This window comes from Phyllobates terribilis, unplaced genomic scaffold (genome assembly GCF_046119375.1).
Source record: "Phyllobates terribilis strain yellow unplaced genomic scaffold, ASM4611937v1 Scaffold_5__5_contigs__length_657084704, whole genome shotgun sequence".
In the NCBI taxonomy this organism is placed as follows: Eukaryota; Metazoa; Chordata; class Amphibia; order Anura; family Dendrobatidae; genus Phyllobates; species Phyllobates terribilis.
The window spans coordinates 24090226-24115281 of NW_027362765.1; the positions used below are offsets into that span (position 1 = coordinate 24090226).

At 45.8% G+C, this 25056-nt stretch overlaps 1 protein-coding gene across 2 annotated transcripts in view; it reads right to left on the reverse strand.

Annotated features, from left to right (window-relative positions):
* The window catches only part of LOC141271779 (uncharacterized), a 38710-nt gene continuing 13654 nt past the window's right edge, over positions 1-25056 (reverse strand). For both annotated transcript variants that reach the window (XM_073681914.1, XM_073681915.1), the window contains 2 exons: positions 23003-23090; positions 1-5631 (listed from right to left, as the gene is read on the reverse strand). In XM_073681914.1, coding sequence (XP_073538015.1) covers positions 4127-5631; positions 23003-23090 — 1593 coding nt within the window. In that variant the 3' untranslated portion in view covers positions 1-4126. The remainder of the gene's footprint in view (positions 5632-23002; positions 23091-25056) is intronic.

The following is a 25056-nucleotide window of genomic DNA, read 5'->3' on the forward strand; positions in this document are numbered from 1 at the left end:
TATCTAATCCTATCATGTTATACAGTGTGTGTATCCAACCTATTATGTGTAATACAGTGAGCAGTGCAGCGCCAACAGTCTGCTGAGTTGTGTATCTAATCCTATCATGTTACACAGTGTGTATCCAACCTATTATGTGTAATACAGTGAGCAGTGCAGCGCCAACAGTCTGCTGAGTTGTGTATCTAATCCTATCATGTTATACAGTGTGTGTATCCAACCTATTATGTGTAATACAGTGAGCAGTGCAGCGCCAACAGTCTGCTGAGTTGTGTATCTAATCCTATCATGTTATACAGTGTGTATCCAAACTATTAGGTGTAATACAGTGAGCAGTGCAGCGCCAACAGTCTGCTGAGTTGTGTATCTAATCCTATCATGTTATACAGTGTGTGTATCCAACCTATTATGTGTAATACAGTGAGCAGTGCAGCGCCAACGGTCTGCTGAGTTGTGTATCTAATCCTATCATGTTATACAGTGTGTTTATCCAACCTATTATGTGTAATACAGTGAGCAGTGCAGCGCCAACAGTCTGCTGAGTTGTGTATCTAATCTTAGCATGTTTGACTTAGTCTGTGTATCTAACCCTATCATGTGTGATACCGTGAGCAGCGCAGCGCCAACAAACAGAATCGATGGTGCCAGATGTCCTCGTTAACACTGTCCACATGTCACTTTTACATTGCAGTTATCATCAGATTGGCTCTACATTGTGATCCTAAACTTCATCCTCCCTTATCCTTTTCCAAACGCCGAGATAGGGAGGGAAGAAGTGACATCAGACATATGCGAGTAGATCCCGCCCACATTTACAGCAGTTGTAATGCGAGCTAGAAGTACACATGGTTTTCATGGCAAATTTCAGCAGCTATCAAAACTTTTACAATTATTTTTTATATTTTATACCATTAAAAAAAAGATATACGGTATATATTGTTTATAAAACCATAGTACTTTAAATTTTTTAATTTTTTGAAATTGTTGAAACTATTTTTTTTACATAGGCCCTTGTTATTAAAGGAAGTATTTTTCAATTTTGACCAGTGTCACTTTATGTGGTAGTAACTATGGAACACTTCTACATTTTCCAATGATTCTGAGACATTGTACTTTATGTAAGTGGTCCATTTAGGTCAATTAAATTAGTGTATATTCATGAAATTATCAGAAATTTTGTGAAAATTATAAAAAGTTTGGTATTTTCAAACATTAAATTTATTTATGACCTTATAGCAGCTACTTATGCTCACTAATACGGTTAAGAAATTCCATCTTCCATATGTCTACTTTACATCAACATTATCTCAGTAAATTAGAATAATTAACAAAAAAACACCTGCAAAGTGCTGTATCCAAGCATATTAATGGAATGTTGAGTGGAAGGAAAAAGTGTGGTAGAAAAAGGTGCACAAGCAACCGGGATAACCGCAGCCATGAAAGGATTGTTAAGAAAAGGCCATTCAAAAATTTGGGGGAGATTCAGAAGGAGTGGACTGCTGCTGGAGTCATTGCTTCAAGAGCCACCACACATAGACGTATCCAGGACATGGGCTACAAGTGTCGCATTCCTTGTGTCAAGCCACTCATGACCAATAGACAACGCCAGAAGCGTCTTACCTGGGCCAAGGAGAAAAAGACCTGGACTGTTGCTCAGTGGTCCAAGGTGTTGTTTTCAGATGAAAGTAAAAATTGATGCAAAAGGAGCCCCGACCAAGTATTGAGTGCATTTACTGAACATACATTTCAGTAGGCCAACATTTCGGATTTTAAAATCATTTTTCAAGCTGGTGTTATAAAGTATTCTAATTTACTGAGATAATGACTTTTGTGTTTTCATTGGCTGTAAGCCATAATCATCAACATTAACAGAAATAAACACTTGAAATCGATCACTCTGTTTGTAATGACTCTATATAATATATGAGTTTCACTTTTTGTATTGAAGAACTGAAATAAATTAACTTTTTGATGATATTCTAATTTAGTGAGAAGCACTTGTACATATTGGAAAACTCCCAAAAGTGATATAATTTTAACCCCTTACCCCCCGGACCATTTTTCGTTTTTGTTTTTTGCTTCCCTTCTACAGAGAAGCATAACTTTTATATTTTTGTGTCAATATGGCCATATGAGGGCTTGTCTTTTGAGGGACAAGTTGTACTTTTGAACGACCCCATTGATTTTACCATATAGTGTACTAGAAAATGGGGAAAAAATCCAAGTGCGGTAAAATTGCAAAAAAGGAGCAATTCCACTATTGGTTTTTGGGTTTTTTATTTACCATGTTCACTATATGATAAAACTGACCTGCCATTATGATTCTGCAGGTCATTCTGCAGGTCATGCGAGTTCGCAGATACCAAATATGTATAGGTTCTTTTTTATTTAAGTGGTGAAAAAAATCCAACGTTTGTAAGAAAAAAAATGAAGCCATCGTATCGTCTCCATTTTTTGGATCTGGGGCCGGGTGAGGGCTTATTGTTTGCGCGCTGAGCTGCTGTTTTAATTGATACTATTTTGGGGTAGATACGATGTTTTGCTCACCTGTTATTGCATCATGAATCCACCCGCGTCTGTTAGAGGCACATGTCAGCTGATCAGATTGGCTGTCTTGTGCAGGAAAAAATGCGAGCTCAATGCCGGAGCCCGCATCAAAGGCAAGGACACGACCGATTATGTACCTATACGTCATCGGTCATGAAGAGGTTAATATTTTTTAAAACTTTTTCTGGCGTTCACAGAAGCATCATAATGACAGGCATGGGGGGCCTTTTGCAAACCCCTGGCTGTCATGACAACCCATTGGCGACCTGCGATAACGTGACAGGGGAACTGTTGGGTGGCAGCTGGCGTTGTGTTAAATCCCACTGTCAGAGATTCAGACTGCTCCATCCGCAGCTGTTAAAGGCACATGACAGCTGATTAAATCAGCCATCATGTGTGGGGTAGATGCGGGCTCAGCGTCGGAGCCCGCATCAAAGTCAGCAACACGACATATGACGTAAATATACGTCATATGTCATGAAGGGGTTCAAAACTACAACCCTGAATGTATTGTCATATGTATGCACTAAAATGCATGAGAGCTGTCAGTTTTCCACTGACACTTGCCCTGTTAGACCCTGCTGATGGACACTGTAGCTGGCTGAACCTGAGGCAGTTACCTGGCCTCGGAGATTACTGTATTATGCTATTAGGTGCTTGTGATTGTTGGATAATGATGGGGTTAACCATCTAGATGCCACTTTCACTATTGATAGTGGCATCTAGAAGGCATCACCAAACAGTTCGGAGCACCTCACCTCCTACTCTCCGGTTTCCTCTGGCTCCTGTAAATCCAGAGGTGTCAATCAAGGAAAAAGGTGAAGATAGATGCAAAACAAGTTGAGGGGGTAAGTGCCCTGAACTGTTTGAACACACCTAAGGTTCCCCGAGCTTGGTTGAAACAGTTATTTCCTGCTGACAGATTCCCTTTTGATGTACAGGTGCATTCAAAACTATTCAACTTAGATATGAGCAAACAAATTTGAGTGGAATACACGTCCCCTCAAATTTTTACAAGAATCTGCATTCACCAAAATGCCGATTTTTTTATTTTTATTTTGTAATTCGCTTCTCTGCAGATTTAGCAATATGGCAACCAACGGCCACCATTTTTATGAACCATAAACAGGCCAGCAAAATGTTAGAAAATAAAAAAAAATCTTTATACTCACCGCTCACATCTCCCCTCTGCTTCTCACAGTCACCTGTCCAGTCCCCATCACACCTTCATCTCGCCATGGGTCACGCAGAAATTCCTGGACCTTTCACATTATAAGCTGGGGATTCTGGGTTTGATAGACCTAGGAGGCATCTTCCCATGCACCCGCAAAGGTCATGGTACATGGGGGATCGTGGCATGCACTGTGACCTTTGCAGGCACATGCGGAGAACCTTTCCAATTCTATCAAACCCAAAAACTCCAGAGTGAGACATGGATTTTTGAGTGATCCCAAAATACGATAAGGACCGGACTGGCGACAGTGAGGAACAGAGGGTCCGGAGAGGTGAGCGGTGATAGCAAATGTTTATTGTTAATTGCATACATATTGTGCTCTAAACTGTTTCCTTTTCTCCTTAGCTACTCTCCTTTATGAGTTTTTTGATGTTTAAGAAGATGTGATTTGTAGATAAAACAGTTCTCACACTGTGGACATGAAAATGCCTCTCTCCTTTTGTGAATTCTCTGATGTCTACCATGATGCGATTGCACTGAAAAACATTTCCCACATTCTGGACATGAAAACGGCTTCTCCCCTGTGTGAGTTCTCTGATGTCTAACAAGAGCTGATTTCTCTAGAAAACATTTCTCACAGTCTGAACATGAAAATGGTTTCTCCCCTGTATGAATTCTTAGATGTCTATCAAGTTGTGATTTCAACACAAAGCATTTCCCACATTCTGAACATAAAAATGGTATATTGCTTTTGTGAATTTTCTGATGTTTTACAAGTTGAGAGTTTTCTGTAAAACCTTTCCCACATTCTGGGCATGAAAATGGCTTCTCCCCTGTATGACTTCTCTCGTGTACAACAAGAGTTGTTTTCGCAGCAAAACATTTCCCACATTCTGAACATGAATATGACTTCTCCCCTGTGTGAGTTTTCTCATGTCTAACAAGATGTGATCTCTCTGTAAAACATTTTCCACATTCTGAACATGAATATGGCTTCACCCCTGTGTGAGTTCTCTGATGTGTAACAAGTTCTGATCTACTACAAAAACATTTCTCACATTCTGAACATGAAAATGGCTTCACCCCTGTGTGCGTTCTCTGATGTGTAACAAGTTCTGATCTCCTACAAAAACATTTCCCACATTCTGAACATGAATATGGCTTCACCCCTGTGTGCGTTCTCTGATGTATAACAAGTTCTAATCTCCTAGTAAAACATTTCCCACATTCTGAACATGAATATGGCTTCACCCCTGTGTGAGTTCTCTGATGTGTAACAAGTTCTGATCTCCTACAAAAACATTTCCCACATTCTGAACATGAATATGGCTTCACCCCTGTGTGAGTTCTCTGATGTGTAACAAGCTGTGATCTGTAACAAAAACATTTCCCACATTCTGAACAAGAATGTGGCTTCTCCCCTGTGTGAGATCTCTGATGTCCAACAAGATGTGCTTTCTTGTGAAAAGATTTACCACATTCTAAACATGAATATGGCTTCACCCCTGTGTGAATTCTCTGGTGACTAACAAGTTGTGATTTCTCATAAAAACATTTCTCGCATTCTGAACAAAAAAATGTTTTCTCCCTAATGTGTCTTTTTTCATGTTTATCAAGATTTGGCTTAGCTGTAAAACATTTCCCACATTCTGAACATGAATATGGTGTCTTCCCTTTGTGATTACGATGTTTAACAGCCATTCTTTTTTTTTTATTTTGCTTAACAGTATGTGATGAATCAGTAGATCGAGCCTGTTGAAAAGGATAAGATGATAGCTTTTTGTTGTGAACAGCTTTAGGTGTATCTGGGAGAATAGCATGTTCTTCATGTATATTTGATGTGATGCCAAGATCGTCTGATTCACAATCCAAATGTATTAGATGTGCTTCTGAGCTCCTGGTGCCATCATCTGTCAAGATAAAACTGAACTTATGAAAACTCAATAACAATGCCTTGAAATATTATTATTAATGATAGTAATATATATTTTATAGTAAAATTCAGTGATCAACAGTGGTGGTAATAGTAGACGCCATAGCACAGACTAAAAGAATCTGCTCTTTTAGTTTTTCATAGCTCTGTTGAACCCCGATTATTCATAGATTCTTGATTTAGTGTTACTGTATCCAATCTTTTTAGTGAAATGTTTAAGAGAGGCTCATAAAGGGTTTTGTAGGTGACTGCTATTAGGTGATGTCTGTCTCATATCTTCCTGGAAAGCTACATGCACTCTAGCAGAGATGAGGGCAGAGAGTGAAGCAGCATGGTCATATACAAATACTGTAAGCCATGGCTTTGGAGCAAGTTTATTAGCACATGAATTTAACAAAAAAAATCTATATTTTTTTCTTATTTTCCACAACTAAAATAATACAAATTGAGAATAAATTATAATTATGAAAGCCTTATCTCCGTAACCAATGCAACAATCCACCATACCCAGGAATCTCACATGATTTTCATCCACAATGTATTAAAAAAGCATTGACATCTGTCCACAGGTTGGAAAAAAATACCACTTATTTCTCCTTCATGTGCAAAAAGCGACGTTTGGACCCTAATCAGGTCTTTGTCAAGCACACAACATTTGCTATACCAGCCACAGTAAATAGCTAAGTGTGTTTTAAAGGGAATCTGTCATCCCCTGGGACCTAACAGACCTCTACTATGGCCATACAGGGTATAGAAAAGTAAATCCATACTTACCTGTATGGCCCATAGTAGAGGTCTGATTGCAGTGAAAAGCGCTTTAATCAATTCTATTTTGCACAGGTTTGGCGTCCGGTGGACAGCAAGCAATCCCCGCCTATGTGCTTATTATTCCCCCAAATCCCCTCCTATATTCCTAATTGTCATATTCCCCCCCTCCCCTGCACGTCACAGGGCCTTGTAACGTGCACTGTGCTCCCTGAGTTCCTGGGCATGCGCAGAGCGCCGCTCAAATAGAGCACGCTTTGCTTCATCCCGGCCCAGTCTCTCTGTGCTCTGCTCCGCAGGTTTCTATTGCGCAGACGCCGGCGAGTCACTGTCACTGGGCCGGAGGAAGCAAAGCGCGCTCTATGTGAGTGGCGCTCTGCTCATGTCTGGAAAGTCAGGGAGCACAGGGCCCTGTGACGAGCAGGGGAAGGGGGGAATATGATAAGTAAGCATATAGGTGGGGGTTTGGGGGAATAATAAGCACATAGGCGGGGATTTCTTGGCGTCCCCCGGATGCCAAGCCTGTACAAAATAGAATTGATTAAAGCGCTTTTCTCTGCAATCAAACCTGTACTATGGGCCATACAGCTATGTATAGATTTACTTTTCTACACCCTGTATGCCCATAGTAGAGGTCTGATAACTCCAAAGTGGTGACAGATTCCCTTTAAAACACCAATCAATAACAATGGTTCCACGACATAACCAATTATCAGCGATTAAATCCATAAACATTATAAAAGTTGTGCTCAACATTTATCGAAATACACAGCAAATTCATATTTATCTTATATCGTTATTTATATTAACATTAAAACAGTTCATACACAAAAACATATCAGAGCGGTCGCTGCTGTACCCTCTTAACTGCGCACGTGTCAGCATACTCTACAGGTCACTGCGCATGAGTAGCATCCTCAATGGTTCACTGTGCGTGAATCAGTATCCTCTATGGGTCAGTGGGCATGAGTCAGCATCCTCTATGGGTCACTGGGCATGAGTCAGCATCCTCTATGGGTCAGTGGGCATGAGTCAGCATCCTCTGTTGGTCACTGAGCATGAGTCAGCATTCCCTATGGCTCAATGCACATGAGTCAGCATTTTCTATGGGTTAGTGCACATTTGTCAACATCCTCGGTGGGTCAGTATGCATGAGTCAGCATCATCTACAGGTCAGTGTGCTTGAGTCAGCATCCTCTATGGGTCAGTGGACATGAGTCATCATCCTCTATGGTTCAGTGTGCATGAGTCATCATGCTTTATGGGTCAGTGCATGGGTCAGCATCCTCAATGGGTCAGTGCGCATGAGTCAACATCTTCTATGGGTCAGTGCGCATGAGTCAGCATCCTCTATGCGTCAGTGAGCATTAGTCAACATCCTCAATTGGTTACAATATCCAATAAAGATAGAAGCGTCACCGTTATCCTGGAAAGTCAGGGATGTAAGGGTAACATTTCTCCTTGTGGAAAATTACATGACAAGCTTGGCATGTCAGAGTGAGGAGAATTAAAAGCCATGTAATGCTCCTTTGAGAAATTAAATATGCCAATTCCTCTTCAGATAGGATGAGGACTTGGACTCTAGTGCCACCTATTGGAAGTAGCTATCCTAAAAGTCAATATCGACCCTTTAACAAGCCTTGCCATATGACTTAGGATGAAAGCCAAAACAGGACCAGTTCTATAAGTCTGGCAATAATCATCTGCAAATGATGAAAAAATAGAAACCACATTTTCAAAACATCTCAATTTATTCAGTAAGAAGTATGAGAGCCATGTGCAGAAATCTGCACAGTTACAGTCTTGGCATGTTGTGGATGAGGTTAAATATGCAAATTGCCTCTTCAGAGAGGAAAAGGACTAGCGCCACCTATTGGATGTAGCAATCCTAAAAGTCAATATCAACCCTTTAATGAGTTTTGTCACATTACTTAAGAAAAAAGTCAAACCGGAATGTCATGTTGCAGTGTTTCGGGATGTTGCCCCTTCTCAGTGCAAGTCCCCTATGGGAACCAGGGCTGTGGAGTCGGAGTCGTGGAGTCGGTGTCCATTTTGGTGGAGTCGATATAAAATGGACAAACTCTGACTCCTAAAATATATAATAAATTGGGTACAGTAGTTCAATTCAGTTTGTGGGGAATATTTTTTTCATATGAATTTGGGAAAGTTATGAAATCTCCTATAAATGTCTGTCCTATTCCTGATGTAAGGGTCTAGACTTTTAGCTGAGATGAATCTGTGCTAGAGTAAATTTATCCCTTAAATATGAGCCATGTATGAGGGAGTCGGAGTCATTGAAATTGAGGAGTCGGAGGTTTGGCTTACTGACTCCACAGCCCTGGACAGAAGGCATGCAAGGAACATTAATGAGATTCGCAAGGTTTCTGAGTCTAGCAGTAATGGTTACTATTACAAGAAGGGCAGGAGTTAGGAAAGTTCTCTCTTGTGACTTGGAGAAGGAGAATAGAGAGAGTGAGCAGATGGTTAAGTGATTTGTGAGTGTCTCTTGTTTTGCATGGTCGCAAAAAGTTGATCTAGTCAGTTTAAGATTGTGAAAATGGGCCATGTATGAGGGAGTCGGGGTCGTGGAGTCTGTGGCATGGAAAGTGATGAGTTGCAGGTTTGGCTTACCGACTCCACAGCCCTGATGGGAACTAAAAAGAATAATGTTAAAAATAAAGAATTTTACAATATTATGATTATTTTTTTCACCACTACGTTTGGTATTACCGTAATCATCCTGAACTGGACAATCACATTTCCAGGTCAGTTTTACAGCACAATGAATGCTGTAAAAACAAAAAGACAATGAATTGTAAAATAAATGGTGACATTCAAAACTACAACTCGTCCTGCAAAAAACAAGCCCTCACACTATGTCTATGTCGGTAAAAAATGAAAAAATCTGTGGTCCAATCTGTAATCAGGATTTCACCCCCAACCTGTTTATATGCACATGTAGCTCTTTAAAAGACAAGTCCACCAATAGCTTTGCATGGTCGGTCCAGTCCTCCAACGTTTTGAATTAATCTCTCTCTACAGCTCTAGTCCCCTTCCAGCGCTGCCTACTCATGTATGACTGACAGCCTCTATGCTGCATGACTTCAGACCAAGGAGCCATCAGACAGGAGAAAGTAGGGCTGGGAGGGGAATAGACCTGGAGTCATAGAGACTTCAGATCTACCATAGCTTATTGCAATTCAAATGCTGATTTTCTCAGTAATGGAGGAACGGACTGGCCATGTAAAGGTATTGCTGCACTTGCCTTTGAAAGAACTACATGCGCATATAAACATTTTGGGAGGTGAAATCCTGTGGGCAGATTCCCCTTAAAAAGTTAATGATGTCCCAGATGTGCAAGACATGGTAACACATTTAGTCCAAGCAGGATGCTTACAGTAGCAAGAGCGACAAGCGGCATGGTGTTGTCGTGCTGAAAAACAGCTCTTGGGACACTATGGAGAAATGGCCACGCCACTGATTCCAAGACCAAATCAATGTAACACCAAGTTATTAGTGTACCTGGAATGAATGTAAGGAGGTGGACAAGCTGCCGTGTTCCCCCTTGAAGACATCAATGCTACTGTGGTATAGAATATGTAGGATGTGAATAATGTTTTGTTCCTGATGTTTCTTTGTGGTAAGTGTTAATTTCCCTGTGGGCTGCAGTACTAACACAAGATGTCACTGTCTAGAATGTAGGTGAAAGGTGAAGTTTGCCTAGTAACAAAGCAGGCATAGACACAGTGTGAGGGTTAATGGCCGGTCCAGATTGGGGAAGGGGAACTGAGAGTTAGTGCCAAGTTCAGGAAGTCTCGAGTTCAGTTGGGAAAGTAGTGAGAAGTATCAGCAGTAGTGACAGGCAATAGGCTGCTAGGGACAACATGAGCCTGTTATTAGGGGCAGTGGATTACCATAGAACTGTTCCTTGCTAATCTGTCTGTCGGCCCTGGAAACCTCTAGGTGGATGTCGGGGCCCTTGAGCACACTAAGCCGGCGGAGCTGCAGAAAAAGAGGGATTCAAATGCTCAGAGATGGGAGGTGCTGCTTTCATCTTGGATGCAATGATAGTCGGAGATTGATCTGGAGACCACTTTTGCAATGCCATAAAGTGGCCAACTTGAAGGAGCATGAAAGTTTCCTAGGAGTCATTTTTCAGTACTACAATGTCAGGCCTAAACGTGCTACCATGGCCTGCAGCGTCTCCAGACTTGTCTTCTATCAAGGTATCCGCACTTGCAAAGGTAGCTGCCAGCAGTGGCTGTTGATGATTTGCCCAACTACATTCAGCGTGGCACAGCCTTCCTCAGATGACCATTAATAATCTCATTTATTGCACCCTAGACACTGAGTACAGAGATTTCTGCCTGGGAGCTCGTGCTAAATGAATTCAGATGTTTTGTGGATTTTGTTTCCATTTTTTCTTAATTTGCAGATCACTGACATGTCTGTCCATCCAGTGATTTCCAGAATTTTACGACTTTTCCTTCTTGGTGTTGTCATTTCAGTGTTGAAGAGTGGATATTAACATCACCTTATGAGTATTATTTATTACATAGAGTCCAGTTGTCTGAACTCTTATATTATTACTTGCCCCATCATGACCTAAATAATGAGCATTGGGCCCATCATTTCAATAAACAGAAGAGATGCCGGTGTCTGCACAATTACTGTATGTGGGTACGACAGCGACTGTTGTGGTTTTGTGTAGGAATTGTTTTATCCCATTAATATAAATAATGATTAGTGATGAACGAGCACTCAAATGCTCGGGTGCTCGATGCTCGGGTCGATCACATTGGAATACTCGGCCCGAGCAACGAGCCCAATGTAAGTCTATGGGGAACTCGAGCATTTTTCCGGCGGCCCCCCCGGATGTCTGCAAGCGGCCTAAAAATTGCCAAAATTGATGGGAACAATGCAGAAATTACATGGGAACAGCATGGGAAAAACTCCTGGAAGCATTTCTGACTCCCAGGTCACTGCTGTGAAAAACGTTGTTAGAGTATTACGCCACTTTTACGGACTCACAATAAAACATACAAAAACGAAACCAAAAAGGATTTTCCTGGGAAAAATGTTAAGGAACATCCTTTCCAGGGTAATGACTTGTATATAAGGTAAAATAAATAAACAAAAACAAAAAATGCTCCTCCACACCTTGGGCTATGTTCACACGTAGCGTTTTTGATGCGTTTTTGCACTTTTACATTGCTTTCAACGGTTATGCGAAGATGCCTCCCACCCAGCACTTGTCGTTGCAGACTTGCAACCATCACCGTCCACGTCATTGTCCCAGCGCAGCGTTCAGTTTTCCCTACCCCAGTCCTTGGAATGCAAGCGAAAATATGCAGCCAGCCACCCACCCACAGGCCGCAATACTAAACTGCCACATTTCTGGACTGCTTGCACTAGAAATTTTGCCTTTTACACTCGTGGAGGCAGAAGCTTGCCACAACCTCATGGCAGCGGCTGGCCCTCGGTACTTGGTCCCCAGCCGCCACTATATCTCCTGGTGTCATCCCCGCCTTATACAAACACGGGTCCCAGAACATTACCCGTACCCTGCCCAGGACAAATGAATGTGGCCAGGGACGGTACATCTCACTGATGCATTTCACTGGGTTAATATTATGGAAGCCAGGACCCAGTGGGACCCTGAGATGTAATAAGTCTTCCTGACGCATAGGATTGCGGGCCCTAGGTCAATCAAGCTTCAACACAATATTCAGAAGGTAGACAGCACCAGTAGTCGGTCTCCTAGTCAACCAGCAAATTATTCATGATGATAGAGGCCACCATCTCCTTAGCTTGTTGCTGGTACTTTTCTGTGGGAATCAGCATTGCTCCAACCAGTCTGGAATATTTCCAGTGAACTATGGCACGACACCATGGTATTAGCAGTGCCCCCAGTACCAGTAGGGAAGCCATCCACAATTTCCTTCTTAGGAATTTTATTTGATAGAATGAGTGGCTGCCCAAATACATTAATTTCTCACAAACGAGCTGAAGATACTGAGTGGCAGTAGGTGCAAGTTTCTCCAGCATGTTAGACCAGAGATTGCATAAGGGAATATATTGGGAGTGATTAGTTCAGAGAAGTATGGAGGAGAAAGGTTATGGATGGCTTTGTAGCGTTAGTAGTTTGAACTGGATACGTTGGGTAATTGGGAGCCTTTGAAGGGAGCTTATAGATTGCAATCTTATAGATTGCAGGAGCCAGTCCACAGTAAAAAAAAAAGCAGCCATAGAGTGTCCGGGAACCTTCCCACAGACTTTTCTTACCCAGGGCTGCTTCTCAGCAGCATTGGACCGGCCCACCAGAGAACTGGAGACTCCTCCGGTGTACCCTGGCTTCTCCTTCAGGAGAGTTCATAGCGCAAACCTTGCAACTGCTATGGGGCTCTTTGGCATAGGAGAAAGGTGGGCACTCAGAATCAAATCCTCTGGTGGGCAAAATGTTCTTCAATCTGACACTATTTCTAAATGACAGTTGTATTTTACCACAGCCATATTCTTTAGCTCAGTGAAAGGACTGGCATAGAGGGAAACCGTATCTACTCCGGCTGTCATTTCTCCACCACCAGGCTCCGGACATTGTCACAAACGACCATGCCTGGCTGTATGTTCAGCAGTGAGAGCCACAGATATACCTGCTTTGTTACAGCTTTCGACAACTCTGCAGCAGTGTGCGGTTTGACACCTAAGCATAACCATATAATCTTCAGCACAGCCTGTTGCCGCTTGTCTGAGGCAGTGCTGCAGTGCTTCCAGCTTGTGACTGATGTGGTCATTTGGGAGATGGAGGCCAAACAGGAGGATGAGGAGGAGTAGGTGCTGGAGCTGAACAATGTGACTACATTGAGGTTACATTGGCGAATCTGATTTTTATTCTAAAGATCCTACAGTGTTTTAAATTTATTTAAATTTTTTTTACGTCTCTTCAAATGTGTATTGGAGTGCATCCTAATTTTTGCCAGTCCTTGAAATTGATGCATATGCAATAACAGTATAGGAGACCCACTCCTTAATAATGGTAAGGACAATTCAAATAGGTTCTATATTCTAGAATATTAATTGTCTTATCTGAAATTCTTTTACGGGTGAGGTATCGCAGTATGGATAGCGTATTACACCGATCCAGCCAGGTATTATTGCCTTATACTGCGTGCTGCCCAAAAATGTTTTAAATCTATTTTATTCCCTATCGATAACGCTGTAAGATGCATTTACAATAGGGCAGGTGCTGCTGCTAGGTGGTATCATCACCAGCTATAGATGAGTGTTCATTAGGGTCACATAAATGTCTTCCACAGTCCATAACTTTTTTTTTATTATTTCTTTGGCCTTATATACAAGTCATTACCCTGGAAAGAATGTTTCTTCACATTTTTTCCATGCTAGCTTGTTTTTTGTATTTTTTTATTGTCAGTCCGTAAAAGTGGTGTGATACTCTGACAACATTGTTCACAGATATGCTATTTGTCAGCGAACAACTGTGAATAGGTTTGAACCCACAACTGCAATACTTTAAATGTAGTGTGATATCTGGCACGCTCCACAAAAATTTCTGTATTATTACGGCAGTCATATGGAATCACGTCTGATGGCCATGGTTTCAGGCAGTCGCCTAATAGTATGGTATTTGTCAGCAACCAAATCTCAATTGGTTCAACAAAACACAGCTGGCACACTTTAAATGGAGTGTAATATTTGGCAAGCTCCACAAAATTTCTGTATTATTGCGGTAGTCATATGGGATCACGTCTGATCATTGAAAAAAAGTTTCTCTGCTTCCACAATACAGTAATGCGAATAAAATAAAAAAAATCTGGCTGCATTCTGCTAACAAGCAAATGGAGCAGTACAATGGTGTATTCTGGATTGCCTTTTAAGCAAATAATCAGGATTAATATAAAAAAAAATTAGTACTGGCCCCTGATATCTGGGGCTATGTCTACGGATATCTGTAACAGCAGGAGCAGACAGAACGTGCAATGCACACTATTGTGCTGTATACACTGCCACAAACCCTGACTGCATGCCTAACTCCTGCTATTGTGGCACCCCAGGGAATCTGGTTGCCACAGTGGTAGAAATACCATGTCTTAGAGCGAGCATGGGTTTTCCTGGTCAAGAGCACATTTGCATGCAATGCCTCCTGCCCCAGTCCAGGGAGGGGAGGAACCTGCCCTTTATAAACTGGATCTGGGGCGGGGTTAGAGAGTCTAGTTCCAGACAGAGGGACAGAGCAGCAGCAAGGAGCTCTGTAGGAGCCAGGAGCTGAAGGCCAGGGACTGGAGCAAAGAGCTCGTCCTGGCAGAAGACGCAGAGAACCGGACACCGGAATCCGAGATTGTAAGGATATTCACATCCAGCAGCAGAAACCACCTGGCAGGGGATTTCAGGTCCTCTGGCCATAGAAAGCCCAGAGGCTCAGTCACACGCAAGGGACCGGCACCGCCATCGAGGAGCGGAAGGTACCAAAGGCCCCAAGTCACCAGCCATACGGGTGAGCACCACTCGGTACACTCAGGGACGTGGGCTACTACACAACTACAGCAGGGTAGCCAAGAAGAGTGCAGTCAGACGGGAAGGCCTACACCTCCACCTGGCCAGGGGGACTCTTGCTCGCTCACAGACTGACCAGGCCTCTAATGTTAGCCAGTACTCCCGGCAGGGCCTTCTTCACTACCAACAGTAAAGACCCTGAACTGCACTGCACGGACTCTGAGTCATTTCTGCTGCGCCCATGCACCACAACCCTCACCATCTACACACGCTGCCCTGAGGCTATACTCCTCCCGTGGGGAGTTATACTACCCTCTGCTGCGCACCCAACATCAGCCTCAGCGGTCTGCCCCACAGCGGCGGTTCTCAGTGACCGCAATCCACGGGTGGCGTAGTCGGACATTTAAACATTAAAAACCAAGTAAACAGATCCGCCACTGGTTTGATCACCCTGAGCCACGGGACCGGGTCGCCGCCATGGAGACTACAACCCCCAGCATTACACAGAGACCCAGCTCCGGGTATTCCCCCACACACGGCCCAGGGGGCGCGTTAACTTTGGCATAGTGAGCAGGATTTCGTGCCCGCAACCACCGGGTACTGCGTGCCTGAAGAAAGACTGTGATATTTACCGTGGTGAAGTTTCCCGCCATCCGCAGCCGTTTTCCCGCCATCCGCCGCCATTTTCCCGCCATTGGGCACCATTTCTGGGACGCCGCGTGGGAAGAAGAGTGGCGTGGACGCCAAAAGTGCGCGAGAGCTGAAGCCCCGCCTTACGCACTGACGCTGCGCAAGGTCCTGGAAGAAGCCCAGCGGACGCCGACGTCACCAGCGCGCGACACAAGGTCCTCGACCCCGACGATCACCTGCGGAGCCGCGGCCTACGGAGAAGAAGCAACGGAAGGTAGGCCGCGGTTAACCAGGGGGGAGGAAGATACCTGGAATGAAGGGAGCTCCCACCGCCAGCGCGGCTGCTGCCGCAGTGATGCCGTTCACTATGCCATATATCCCCGGAGCGGCATGGTTACCCCAGTACTCAGGGGAGTCGCATACCCTGAGCGACTTTAAAGAGAGACTGTATAGCCTATTCAAAGTATATCCCCTGTCCGAGGAACAAAAAATGAGCATCCTGATAGGCCAGTTAATCGGAGCAGCCCAAAGAGAAGTGAAGTCCTGGTCAGCCAGGGAGAAGGGGACTGTAAAGGAAATACTGGCCCGTCTAAAGGACACTTTTGATACCCGCACCTCAGCAGAGATTAAACTAAAATTTTATGGATGCAAACAGCGGGCACAAGACAGTATACGGGACTATGCTTTGAATTTGCAGGAGGCCCTGAGAGCCATTAAGCAGGCAGACCCTGACAGCGTGCGGAATGAGGATAAGCTGTTGACTGAACAGTTCATTGAGGGTCTACAGTCCAGCGCCCACCGAATCCAGTTGCGTGTAATGGCCTTGCAGAACCCTGATTTGGACTTTGCGCAGTTTAAAGACAGGGCCATCAGGGTGCTCCAAGAACCGGCACCAGGTGGCGCGGTGACCCACAGGTGCCCTGCTATCACCTATCACCAGGAGGCAGCGCCCTTGTCTGCAGAGCCTGTGGGAGCTGATGCACAGGCTTTGGACAAAGCCCCGGCTGCAGACCTGCACCATCAGGTCCAAGAGCTGACCAAAAGCGTTGCCGCGCTAACCAGAACTGTGCAATCTTTACAGGTGTCCCCCCAGGAAAGATCCAGCTGGCTTCCAGTCCGGAGGACGTCCCTTGGAGCCGACGGAGGAGGATCCCATCGTCCAGAGGAAGGCCCAGCGACCGCTATGACCAGGACGGACAACCCATCTGCCGCCGCTGCAACCAACCAGTACATATGGCAAGGTACTGTCATTTAAACGGGCCCAACCTGGGGCAGAGGGCCGACCCCAGACATAAGACCATCAGGCCCATCAAGCTGGCGTGATAAGTACGTAGGGGGACGACCGGTCTTGCCTGTGGTGCTGGATGGCATTCCTATGAGTGCACTACTGGACACCGGGTCACAGGTAACCACCATCCCCTATGTGCTCTTTAAGCGGTACTGGAATGACTTAGATATTACCCGCTATCCAGATGACGATTTGAGCATCATCGCAAGCAATGGTCAGCCCGTGCCGCAGGTGGGATTCAAGTAGGTGACCATAAAAATTGGTAAAGTTGAACTGCCAGCGCAAGGACTGATTATTGTGGACATTGACTGTCGTGAAAGCCACCCTAAGATAACCTTGGGTACTAATGTTATTGAAAATTGTCTTGCAGAGATAATTGTCATATTACAGCAGGTTGCGATGAACGCCAGCTCCAGCCAGCAGCGTGTCCTACGAAAAGAGATCAGAGCCCTGATGAAAAGGCAACAGGTAGAACTGTCTAGTGGTGAGATTGGTAGTGTTAGGATGAGTGACCCGTTCCCTATCGCCATGCCCCCAAAGAGTGAGATGATGATCTGGTGCCGGACTGCAATTGGGTTAAGAGGAAGAGACTACCAAGCCATGGTAGAACCCTTCTACTCAGACAGTAGGCCCACCATTTTGACAGCACGGGGGGTGGTTGATGTACGCAATGGGAGGGTAGCCGTCCGCATCCTAAACATAGGGGAAAGAGAGGTATACTTGCCCCGGTATGCCACTCTAGCCAAATTGTTCACCGTTAACCAAAACTCTGTAAAGGCCGTGGAACCCTTGCCTCCATCTCAACCAGAGGAGGGTAACAGCTCCAAGAAACAAATGGAGGACTGGTGCCAGAAGCTGCATGTGGGCACCGACTCCACTCCCTCACATCAAAAACAGGGGGTCTACCGGGTGGTGCAGGAGTACGAAAGAGTCTTTAGCAAACACCCGCTAGACTTTGGGCAAGTAAAGGGGGTAGAACACCACATTCCCACGGGAAACCATCCACCAATAAAGGAAAGATACCGACCTGTACCCCCTGCACACTATCAGAATGCCAAGGGAATGTTGCGAGAAATGAAGAAGGCTGGGGTAATCAGGGACAGCTGTAGCCCCTGGGCAGCTCCACTAGTTCTTGTGAAAAAGAAAGATGGCACCATGAGAATGTGTGTAGATTACAGGAAGGTCAACCGTATCACACACAAAGATGCGTACCCGTTACCTAGGATAGAGGAATCTTTAGCTGCATTAAAGTCTGCTAACTTCTTCTCCACTTTGGATCTTACTAGCGGGTACTGGCAGGTTCCTGTAGCAGAGGCAGACAAGGAGAAGACCGCGTTCACCACCCCGATGGGTCTCAGCGAATTCAACTGTATGCCGTTCGGGCTCGGCAACGCACCAGGAACCTTCCAGCGGTTAATGGAGTGCTGTCTGGGGCAAAGGAATTTCGAGACGGTCCTGCTATACCTGGACGATGTCATCGTGTATTCCAAAACATATGAGGACCATCTGAAACACCTGGCAGAGGTGTTTGACGCCCTGGCAGGCTACGGCCTAAAGGTGAAACCCTCCCAGTGTCATCTACTGAAACCAAAGGTACAGTACCTGGGACACGTGGTGAGTGCTGACGGAGTAGCTCCAGACCCTGATAAGATCACCGTGATTAAGGACTGGCCAAGACCCTCCAGCACAAAGGAAGTGCGGCAGTTCCTCGGGTTGGTAGGCTACTACCGAAGATTCATGCCCGGGTTCACCAAAATGGCGGCCCCTATGCAAAACCTCCTGTTGGGTCAGTCAAAGACCAAGAATCAGAAGCCGCCCTTCAGGTGGGACAAGCTGGAAGAGGAGTCTTTCCGCCAGCTGAAGATGGCCCTCACAGGGGATAAGATCCTGGCTTACCCTGATTACGGCCAGCCTTTCATCCTCCACACAGACGCCAGTAACGTGGGGCTGGGAGCCGTACTATCCCAGATTCAGCAGGGCAGAGAACGGGTAATTTCTTACGCCAGCCGAAAACTACGGCCCACAGAGAGAAACCCTGAGAATTATAGCTCCTTCAAGCTAGAGTTCCTGGCAGTGGTGTGGGCAGTGACGGAACGTTTCAAACATTACCTTGCCTCTGCCAAGTTCACTGTGTACACGGACAACAACCCATTGACACACCTGGACACTGCAAGACTTGGTGCCCTGGAGCAAAGATGGATGGCCCGGCTGTCCAACTATGAGTTTACCATCAAATACCGGGCGGGACGCACAAATGCCAACGCAGACGCCCTGTCCAGGATGCCGAACTTGCCGGACGGAGGGGAAGATCCAGAAGAACTGGAGGAGATTGAACTCCCTGCGTTCCACCGTCATGGGATTACCCAGTATTCCCACTGTGTAAGGGACAAGCACTCTGCCACATTCAATCCCTTACCCCACTACAGTTGGGCGGAGACGCAAGACAGTGACCCAGCCGTTCGCCTGGTAAAAGAGATGCTGACACAGGCTGATGCCCGCCTTGACCCAGACGCTCCGGAAGAGACCAAACAGCTGTGGAAGGAGAAGAGTAAACTGTTTCTCTACAAGGGGAAGCTGTGCCGGAGAATTGTCAACTCCCGGACACATGAGCTGACCTGGCAGGTAGTGGTCCCGAGACGAGACGCGGCTATGGTCCTGGAGGGACCACGACGGAGCAGGGCACTTTGGATGGAAGAAGTTGGAGTTCCTGTTGTGAGAACGGTTCTTATGGGTAGGCATAAGAGGGGCCATTGAGAGATGGTGCAGAGACTGCGGCCCGTGCAACCTGAGAAGAAAGGAGCGTGCCAGCCAGAAGACTCCCCTGCAGCCCATCATCACCAAGCAGCCACTAGAACTGGTAGCCCTGGACCATGTGAAGCTGGCTCCAAGTAGGTCCGGGTACGTCTACGCCCTCACCATCGTAGACCACTACTCCCGGTTCCAGGTGGTGGTCCCTGTCAAGGACTTAACAGCTCAGACAGCCGCTAGAGTCTTCCAGCAGCACTTCTGCCGTCCACACGGGTATCCGGAGCAAGTGTTGACGGACCAAGGTCCAGCCTTCGAAGCGGAGGTCTTCCAGGAGTTCTGCAACCTGTATGGCTGCAAGAAGATAAGGACAATGCCCTATCACCCCCAAACCAATGGATTGTGTGAGAAGATGAACCAGGTGGTGATAGACTTGCTGAAAACGTTGCCCCTGGAAGAATGCAGTCTGTGGCCTGAAAAACTGCCTGATCTGGTGGACTTGTATAACCACATCCCAGTAAATTCCACCAACTGCACCCTGGCTTACCTAATAAGAGCAAGATCTGGTAAGCTGCCTATTGACCTGAATATTGGAGTCCTGACACCCGAGGACACCTCGCCAGAGGCAGACTGGGATACAGAAAGGCAGCAGCAGTACCGGAAAGTGAAGGAGAGTGTTGAGAGAAGTCTGTCTCAAGCAAGAGAAAGGCAAGAGAGGACTTACAACCAGCATGCTCCCGCTGTTCCCCTGGCACCTGGAGAGCAGGTCTTGAAGAGGAAGAGGCGGCTCCATAAGTTGGACGACCAGTGGGAGAAAGACCCGTACACAGTACTGCCCTCAAGTCATGAAAATCCGAAAGTATGCATTATCAGTAAGGATGGAGGAGAGACCACAGCCACTGTCTCCAGAGACCACCTGAAGAAGTGTCCCGAGCAGCTGCAAACCACTGATGAAGACCAAGATAGCCCTCAACCCGCAGAGGAAAGGAAAGAAATGGTCAGTGCAGTACTCGGACAATTTCCCCGGTCCTGGACACAAATTAACAACGCTATTGTGGTACCCGTCCTTACCTTTCTCCAGCCAGCCCCTCAAGGGCCTACAGAAGAGCAAGTAGTGTTGGGAGAGCAACCGGCCCCGGAGGCAGAAGATTCCATACCAGCAGCCCAGGAGAATCAACCCTCTGCTAGTAGTGAGCCTGCCGTGCGCGTAGTAAGCCAAAGAGTACGCAGAAAGCTGCCCAACCTACCCGTAACATCTCCAAACACCTGTAGTGCAGACACTAGCGAGCCCACTACACAAGGGGTGGAAACAGGGGACCCAGAAAGAACACCACCAGATAGTGTGTTACGTAGGTCCACCAGGAGCACTAGAGGTCAGAAGCCCGCTCGCTGGAGAATTTAAATGTGATATATATACCTGTATATTGCCACTGTTGAAATGTTTTATGTTTGTTACCTGAATACTAATTATGTTTCTCAAGTTACCCGACAGGGTTTATGGACTGACAGGTTATGGACAATGAATAACCGGAACTGTACCTTGTAAATAGTTGCACCTGTTCAGTGCCCCTTTTGTGCCAGACCACAGAACAAAAACCCGTGGAGGTTGCTGAAGACGTGGTCCAACGCCGGATCATCTATGCCCTGTAGCCACCCCAGGGTCTACGTGGAGGGTTTGGGATGGGTCCCTCAAAATGCATCTTGGGTGACATGAACACCTGGTTACGGAAGTGCCGTGACCTATAAAGACTGAACTCCTTGTACATATGTTGTTGTGTTATTATTTATACCCTGTTATGTATGTTTCATAAAATGTGTTTAGTCCCGGAGTACTAAAATTTACCAGGGGGGAATGTGGCACCCCAGGGGGTCTGGTTGCCACAGTGGTAGAAATACCATGTCTTAGAGCGAGCATGGGTTTTCCTGGTCAGGAACACATTTGCATGCAACGCCTCCTGCCCCAGTCCAGGGAGGGGAGGAACTTGCCCTTTATAAACTGGATCTGGGGCAGGGTTAGAGAGTCTAGTTCCAGAGAGAGAGACAGAGCAGCAGCAAGGAGCTCTGTAGGAGCCAGGAGCTGAAGGCCAGGGACAGGAGCAGAGAGCTCGTCCTGGCAGAAGACGCAGAGAACCGGACACCGGAGTCCGAGGCTGTGAGGATATTCACATCCAGCAGCAGAAACCACCTGGCAGGGGATTTCAGGTCCTCTGGCCATAGAAAGCCCGGAGGCTCAGTCACACGCAAGGGACCGGCACCGCCATCAAGGAGCAGAAGGTACCGAAGGCCCCAAGTCACCAGCCATACGGGTGAGCACCACACGGTACACTCAGGGACGTGGGCTACTACACGACTACAGCAGGGTAGCCAAGAAGAGTGCAGTCAGACGGGAAGGCCTACACCTCCACCTGGCCAGGGGGACTCTTGCTCGCTCACAGACTGACCAGGCCTCTAATGTTAGCCAGTACTCCCGGCAGGGCCTTCTTCACTACCAACAGTAAAGACCCTGAACTGCACTGCACGGACTCTGAGTCATTTCTGCTGCGTCCATGCACCACAACCCTCACCATCTACACATGCTGCCCTGAGGCTATACTCCTCCCGTGGGGAGTTATACTACCCTCTGCTGCGCACCCAACATCAGCCTCAGTGGTCTGCCCCGCAGCGGCGGTTCTCAGTGACCGCAATCCACGGGTGGCGTAGTCGGACATTTAAACATTAAAAACCAAGTAAACAGATCCGCCACTGGTTTGACCACCCTGAGCCACGGGACCGGGTCATCGCCACAGAGACTACAACCCCCAGCATTACACAGAGATCCGGCTCCGGGAAAGACTGTTAGTTCAGATGGATGTGTATCCTGGTGTGGAATACCTATATCTAACTATTACACCGCCAATTCTGTCCCTAGCTCAGCAGCATCTATCCCTACTCAACCTCTTTCCGAGTTAGACTGTGACAAGCATAGCGGCGCCAGGTCTTATATAGACCCGAGGACGCTATGCGGCCAGCCAATCACTGTAATACCACAACCAACATGGCTATGGCATTACAGTGCGTGGCAGACAATCCTTACATAATCATTGACTCTCTAAAGTGCGCCAAACATGCAGGGCGGGGACTCGAGCTCCCGACCGAGCAACCTGGAAATACTCGCCGAACATGTCAAGCAGTGAGATGCTTGGGCGAGTACCGAGCAGTGGCGAGCATGCTCGCTTATCACTAATAATGATACATTATGTATATGAAGTGAGTGTGTTAGAGGACACCTTATTATCTTGTTCTTTTGATCCTAGAGACTAAGATAATAATGTAAAAAAACCTACAAAAATGTAACATATAATTGTCCAATCAAGTGAATAAGAAGATTTTGTGACGCTGGTCAGCATGCTGTGGTTAGGTTACTACTCACCTAGATTTTCTGTAGGAATATCCCCTTCACACCCCTTATTATGCCTCATATTTCCTTTTGTAGCCCTTGTGTTCTTCCTAAATTTACCCTGAAATGAATGTGATAAAAATCATGACACTTAAAAGGTAACCGTTATTTTATGTTTTATTCAATAAATCAATACTACGCATGAAAATAAGGAACCTTGTAATATATCTTATCAAAGAAATCAGCTTCTTTCTCCATCAGGACTGTTCTTTCATTTTCTTTCTTTACACTAAAGCGGTTGTCCCCTACTAGGACAAACCCTTCTCGATCTGAATGTTTGGCACCAATAAAATAAAAACACTTACCTCTCATGCTGGTGCCATTCCAGCAGTGTCGGCACTCACGTTCCCGGGGCTCTCATGCAGTTGTTATGAGACGCGAACCCAGAGCTGGCGTCACTGGCCCTGTCTTCGCACAAATCAAACATCAAGAGGAAGTCAGGGCAGCGGCTGCTCTCTCACTTCCTATTGATCTTCTGGGAACGCGAGTGCCAACACAGCTGAAATGGCATCAGCACGGGAGGCAAGTATAAGTGTTTTTATTTTATTGGCACCAGATCGAGTAGGGGTTGTCCTAGTAGTGGACAACACGTTTAAATAAGTCGCATGAAATCATTTTAGCATTATCAAGTAGCTGCAGATTTCCGGGAGAAATCCAACCTGTTGGCTCTCTAAACAGAAGTATCTACATCTCTTGTGAGGAGAACCAGAAAAAGTCTAACGACATCTTCAAGTATAAAACATACGCTGAATGGCCACATTCATTCCTAGAGGCTCCCATCTTGTGGGATTTCCGGTGGTCTTTAGAACCACAGCAATTTGTCATGGCATATATTCCATTAGGTGTTGAAATCCTTCTGCAGGAATGTTTGCCCATGCCAACAGGATTGCTTCTAGCAAACCCAGACATTGGATGGCAATACTGAGATGTTGTGAAGAACCCGTTCTACCTCATCTCAAAGATGCATTATAGAATTAAGGGGACCACGGAAAGCTCATTGTCATGTTCCTGGAAGCAATCCATGACTATAAAGGCCCCGTCACACTAAGCGACGCTACAGCGATCCCGACAACGATACGACCTGTCAGGGATCGTTACTGCGTCGCTATGTGGTCACTGGTGAGATGTCAAACAGTCAGATCTTCCCAACGACGCAGCAACGATGCGGCGACCCGTAATGATCTGTATAACGATGCACGCCTATGTGTTTCTGTGTCTGAGTCGTTAACAAGGTCGTCGGTAAGGTGTCAAACACACCGATACATGCTACCCAGCGGGGCCTCAACGATCAAAGAAATGTCCAGACCTTTCCGACACGACCAGCGATCTCAAAGCAGGGGCCTGGTCGCTGCTAAGTGTCAAACGTAGCGAGATCGCTGCTGAGGTCGCTGTTGCCTCACAAAACTTGTGACTCAGCAGCGATCTCGCTAGCGATCTCACTTAGTGTGACAGGGGCTTAAGACCCTTGTTGTTTATTCATAAAGTAAACAGCAGCCATGAAGGGATTAGATTGGTCAAACACAATGATTAGATAAACGTTAGTGTGCAAACTCCATTCAAAGTCATCAGAGAACCCAGGGTGTGCACATTAAACGTTCCGCACCCAATTAGTTCATGTCAACTAGCCTTAATAGTGATATCTGAAAGGAAAGGTTCATCTTTGAACTTCTGATCAGAATGGTACAACAGAATTCTGGATACATCTGACTATTCTGAATCCGGTTGCATTTCGACACTTTAGTTGAAGCACCAGAGTTGTATTCAGTTGCAACGTGTATGACTGTGCACCGCCTCAGAATGAATCATAACATTCTCCTCAACAAGTTGAATCATTTTTATGATCACACCATTCTCATTATGCTCTTGACACCATTGCACATAAAAATCTAACAGTTTTGAAATACTGGCCGAGTTTTGATCTAGCAACCACGACCATGCCTAGTTTGAAGTCACTTCTATCAAATGATTATCCTATTCTAACAAATGAGAAGAAAATAGAAAGGCAGCAACTCACCGATCCTGTTGCA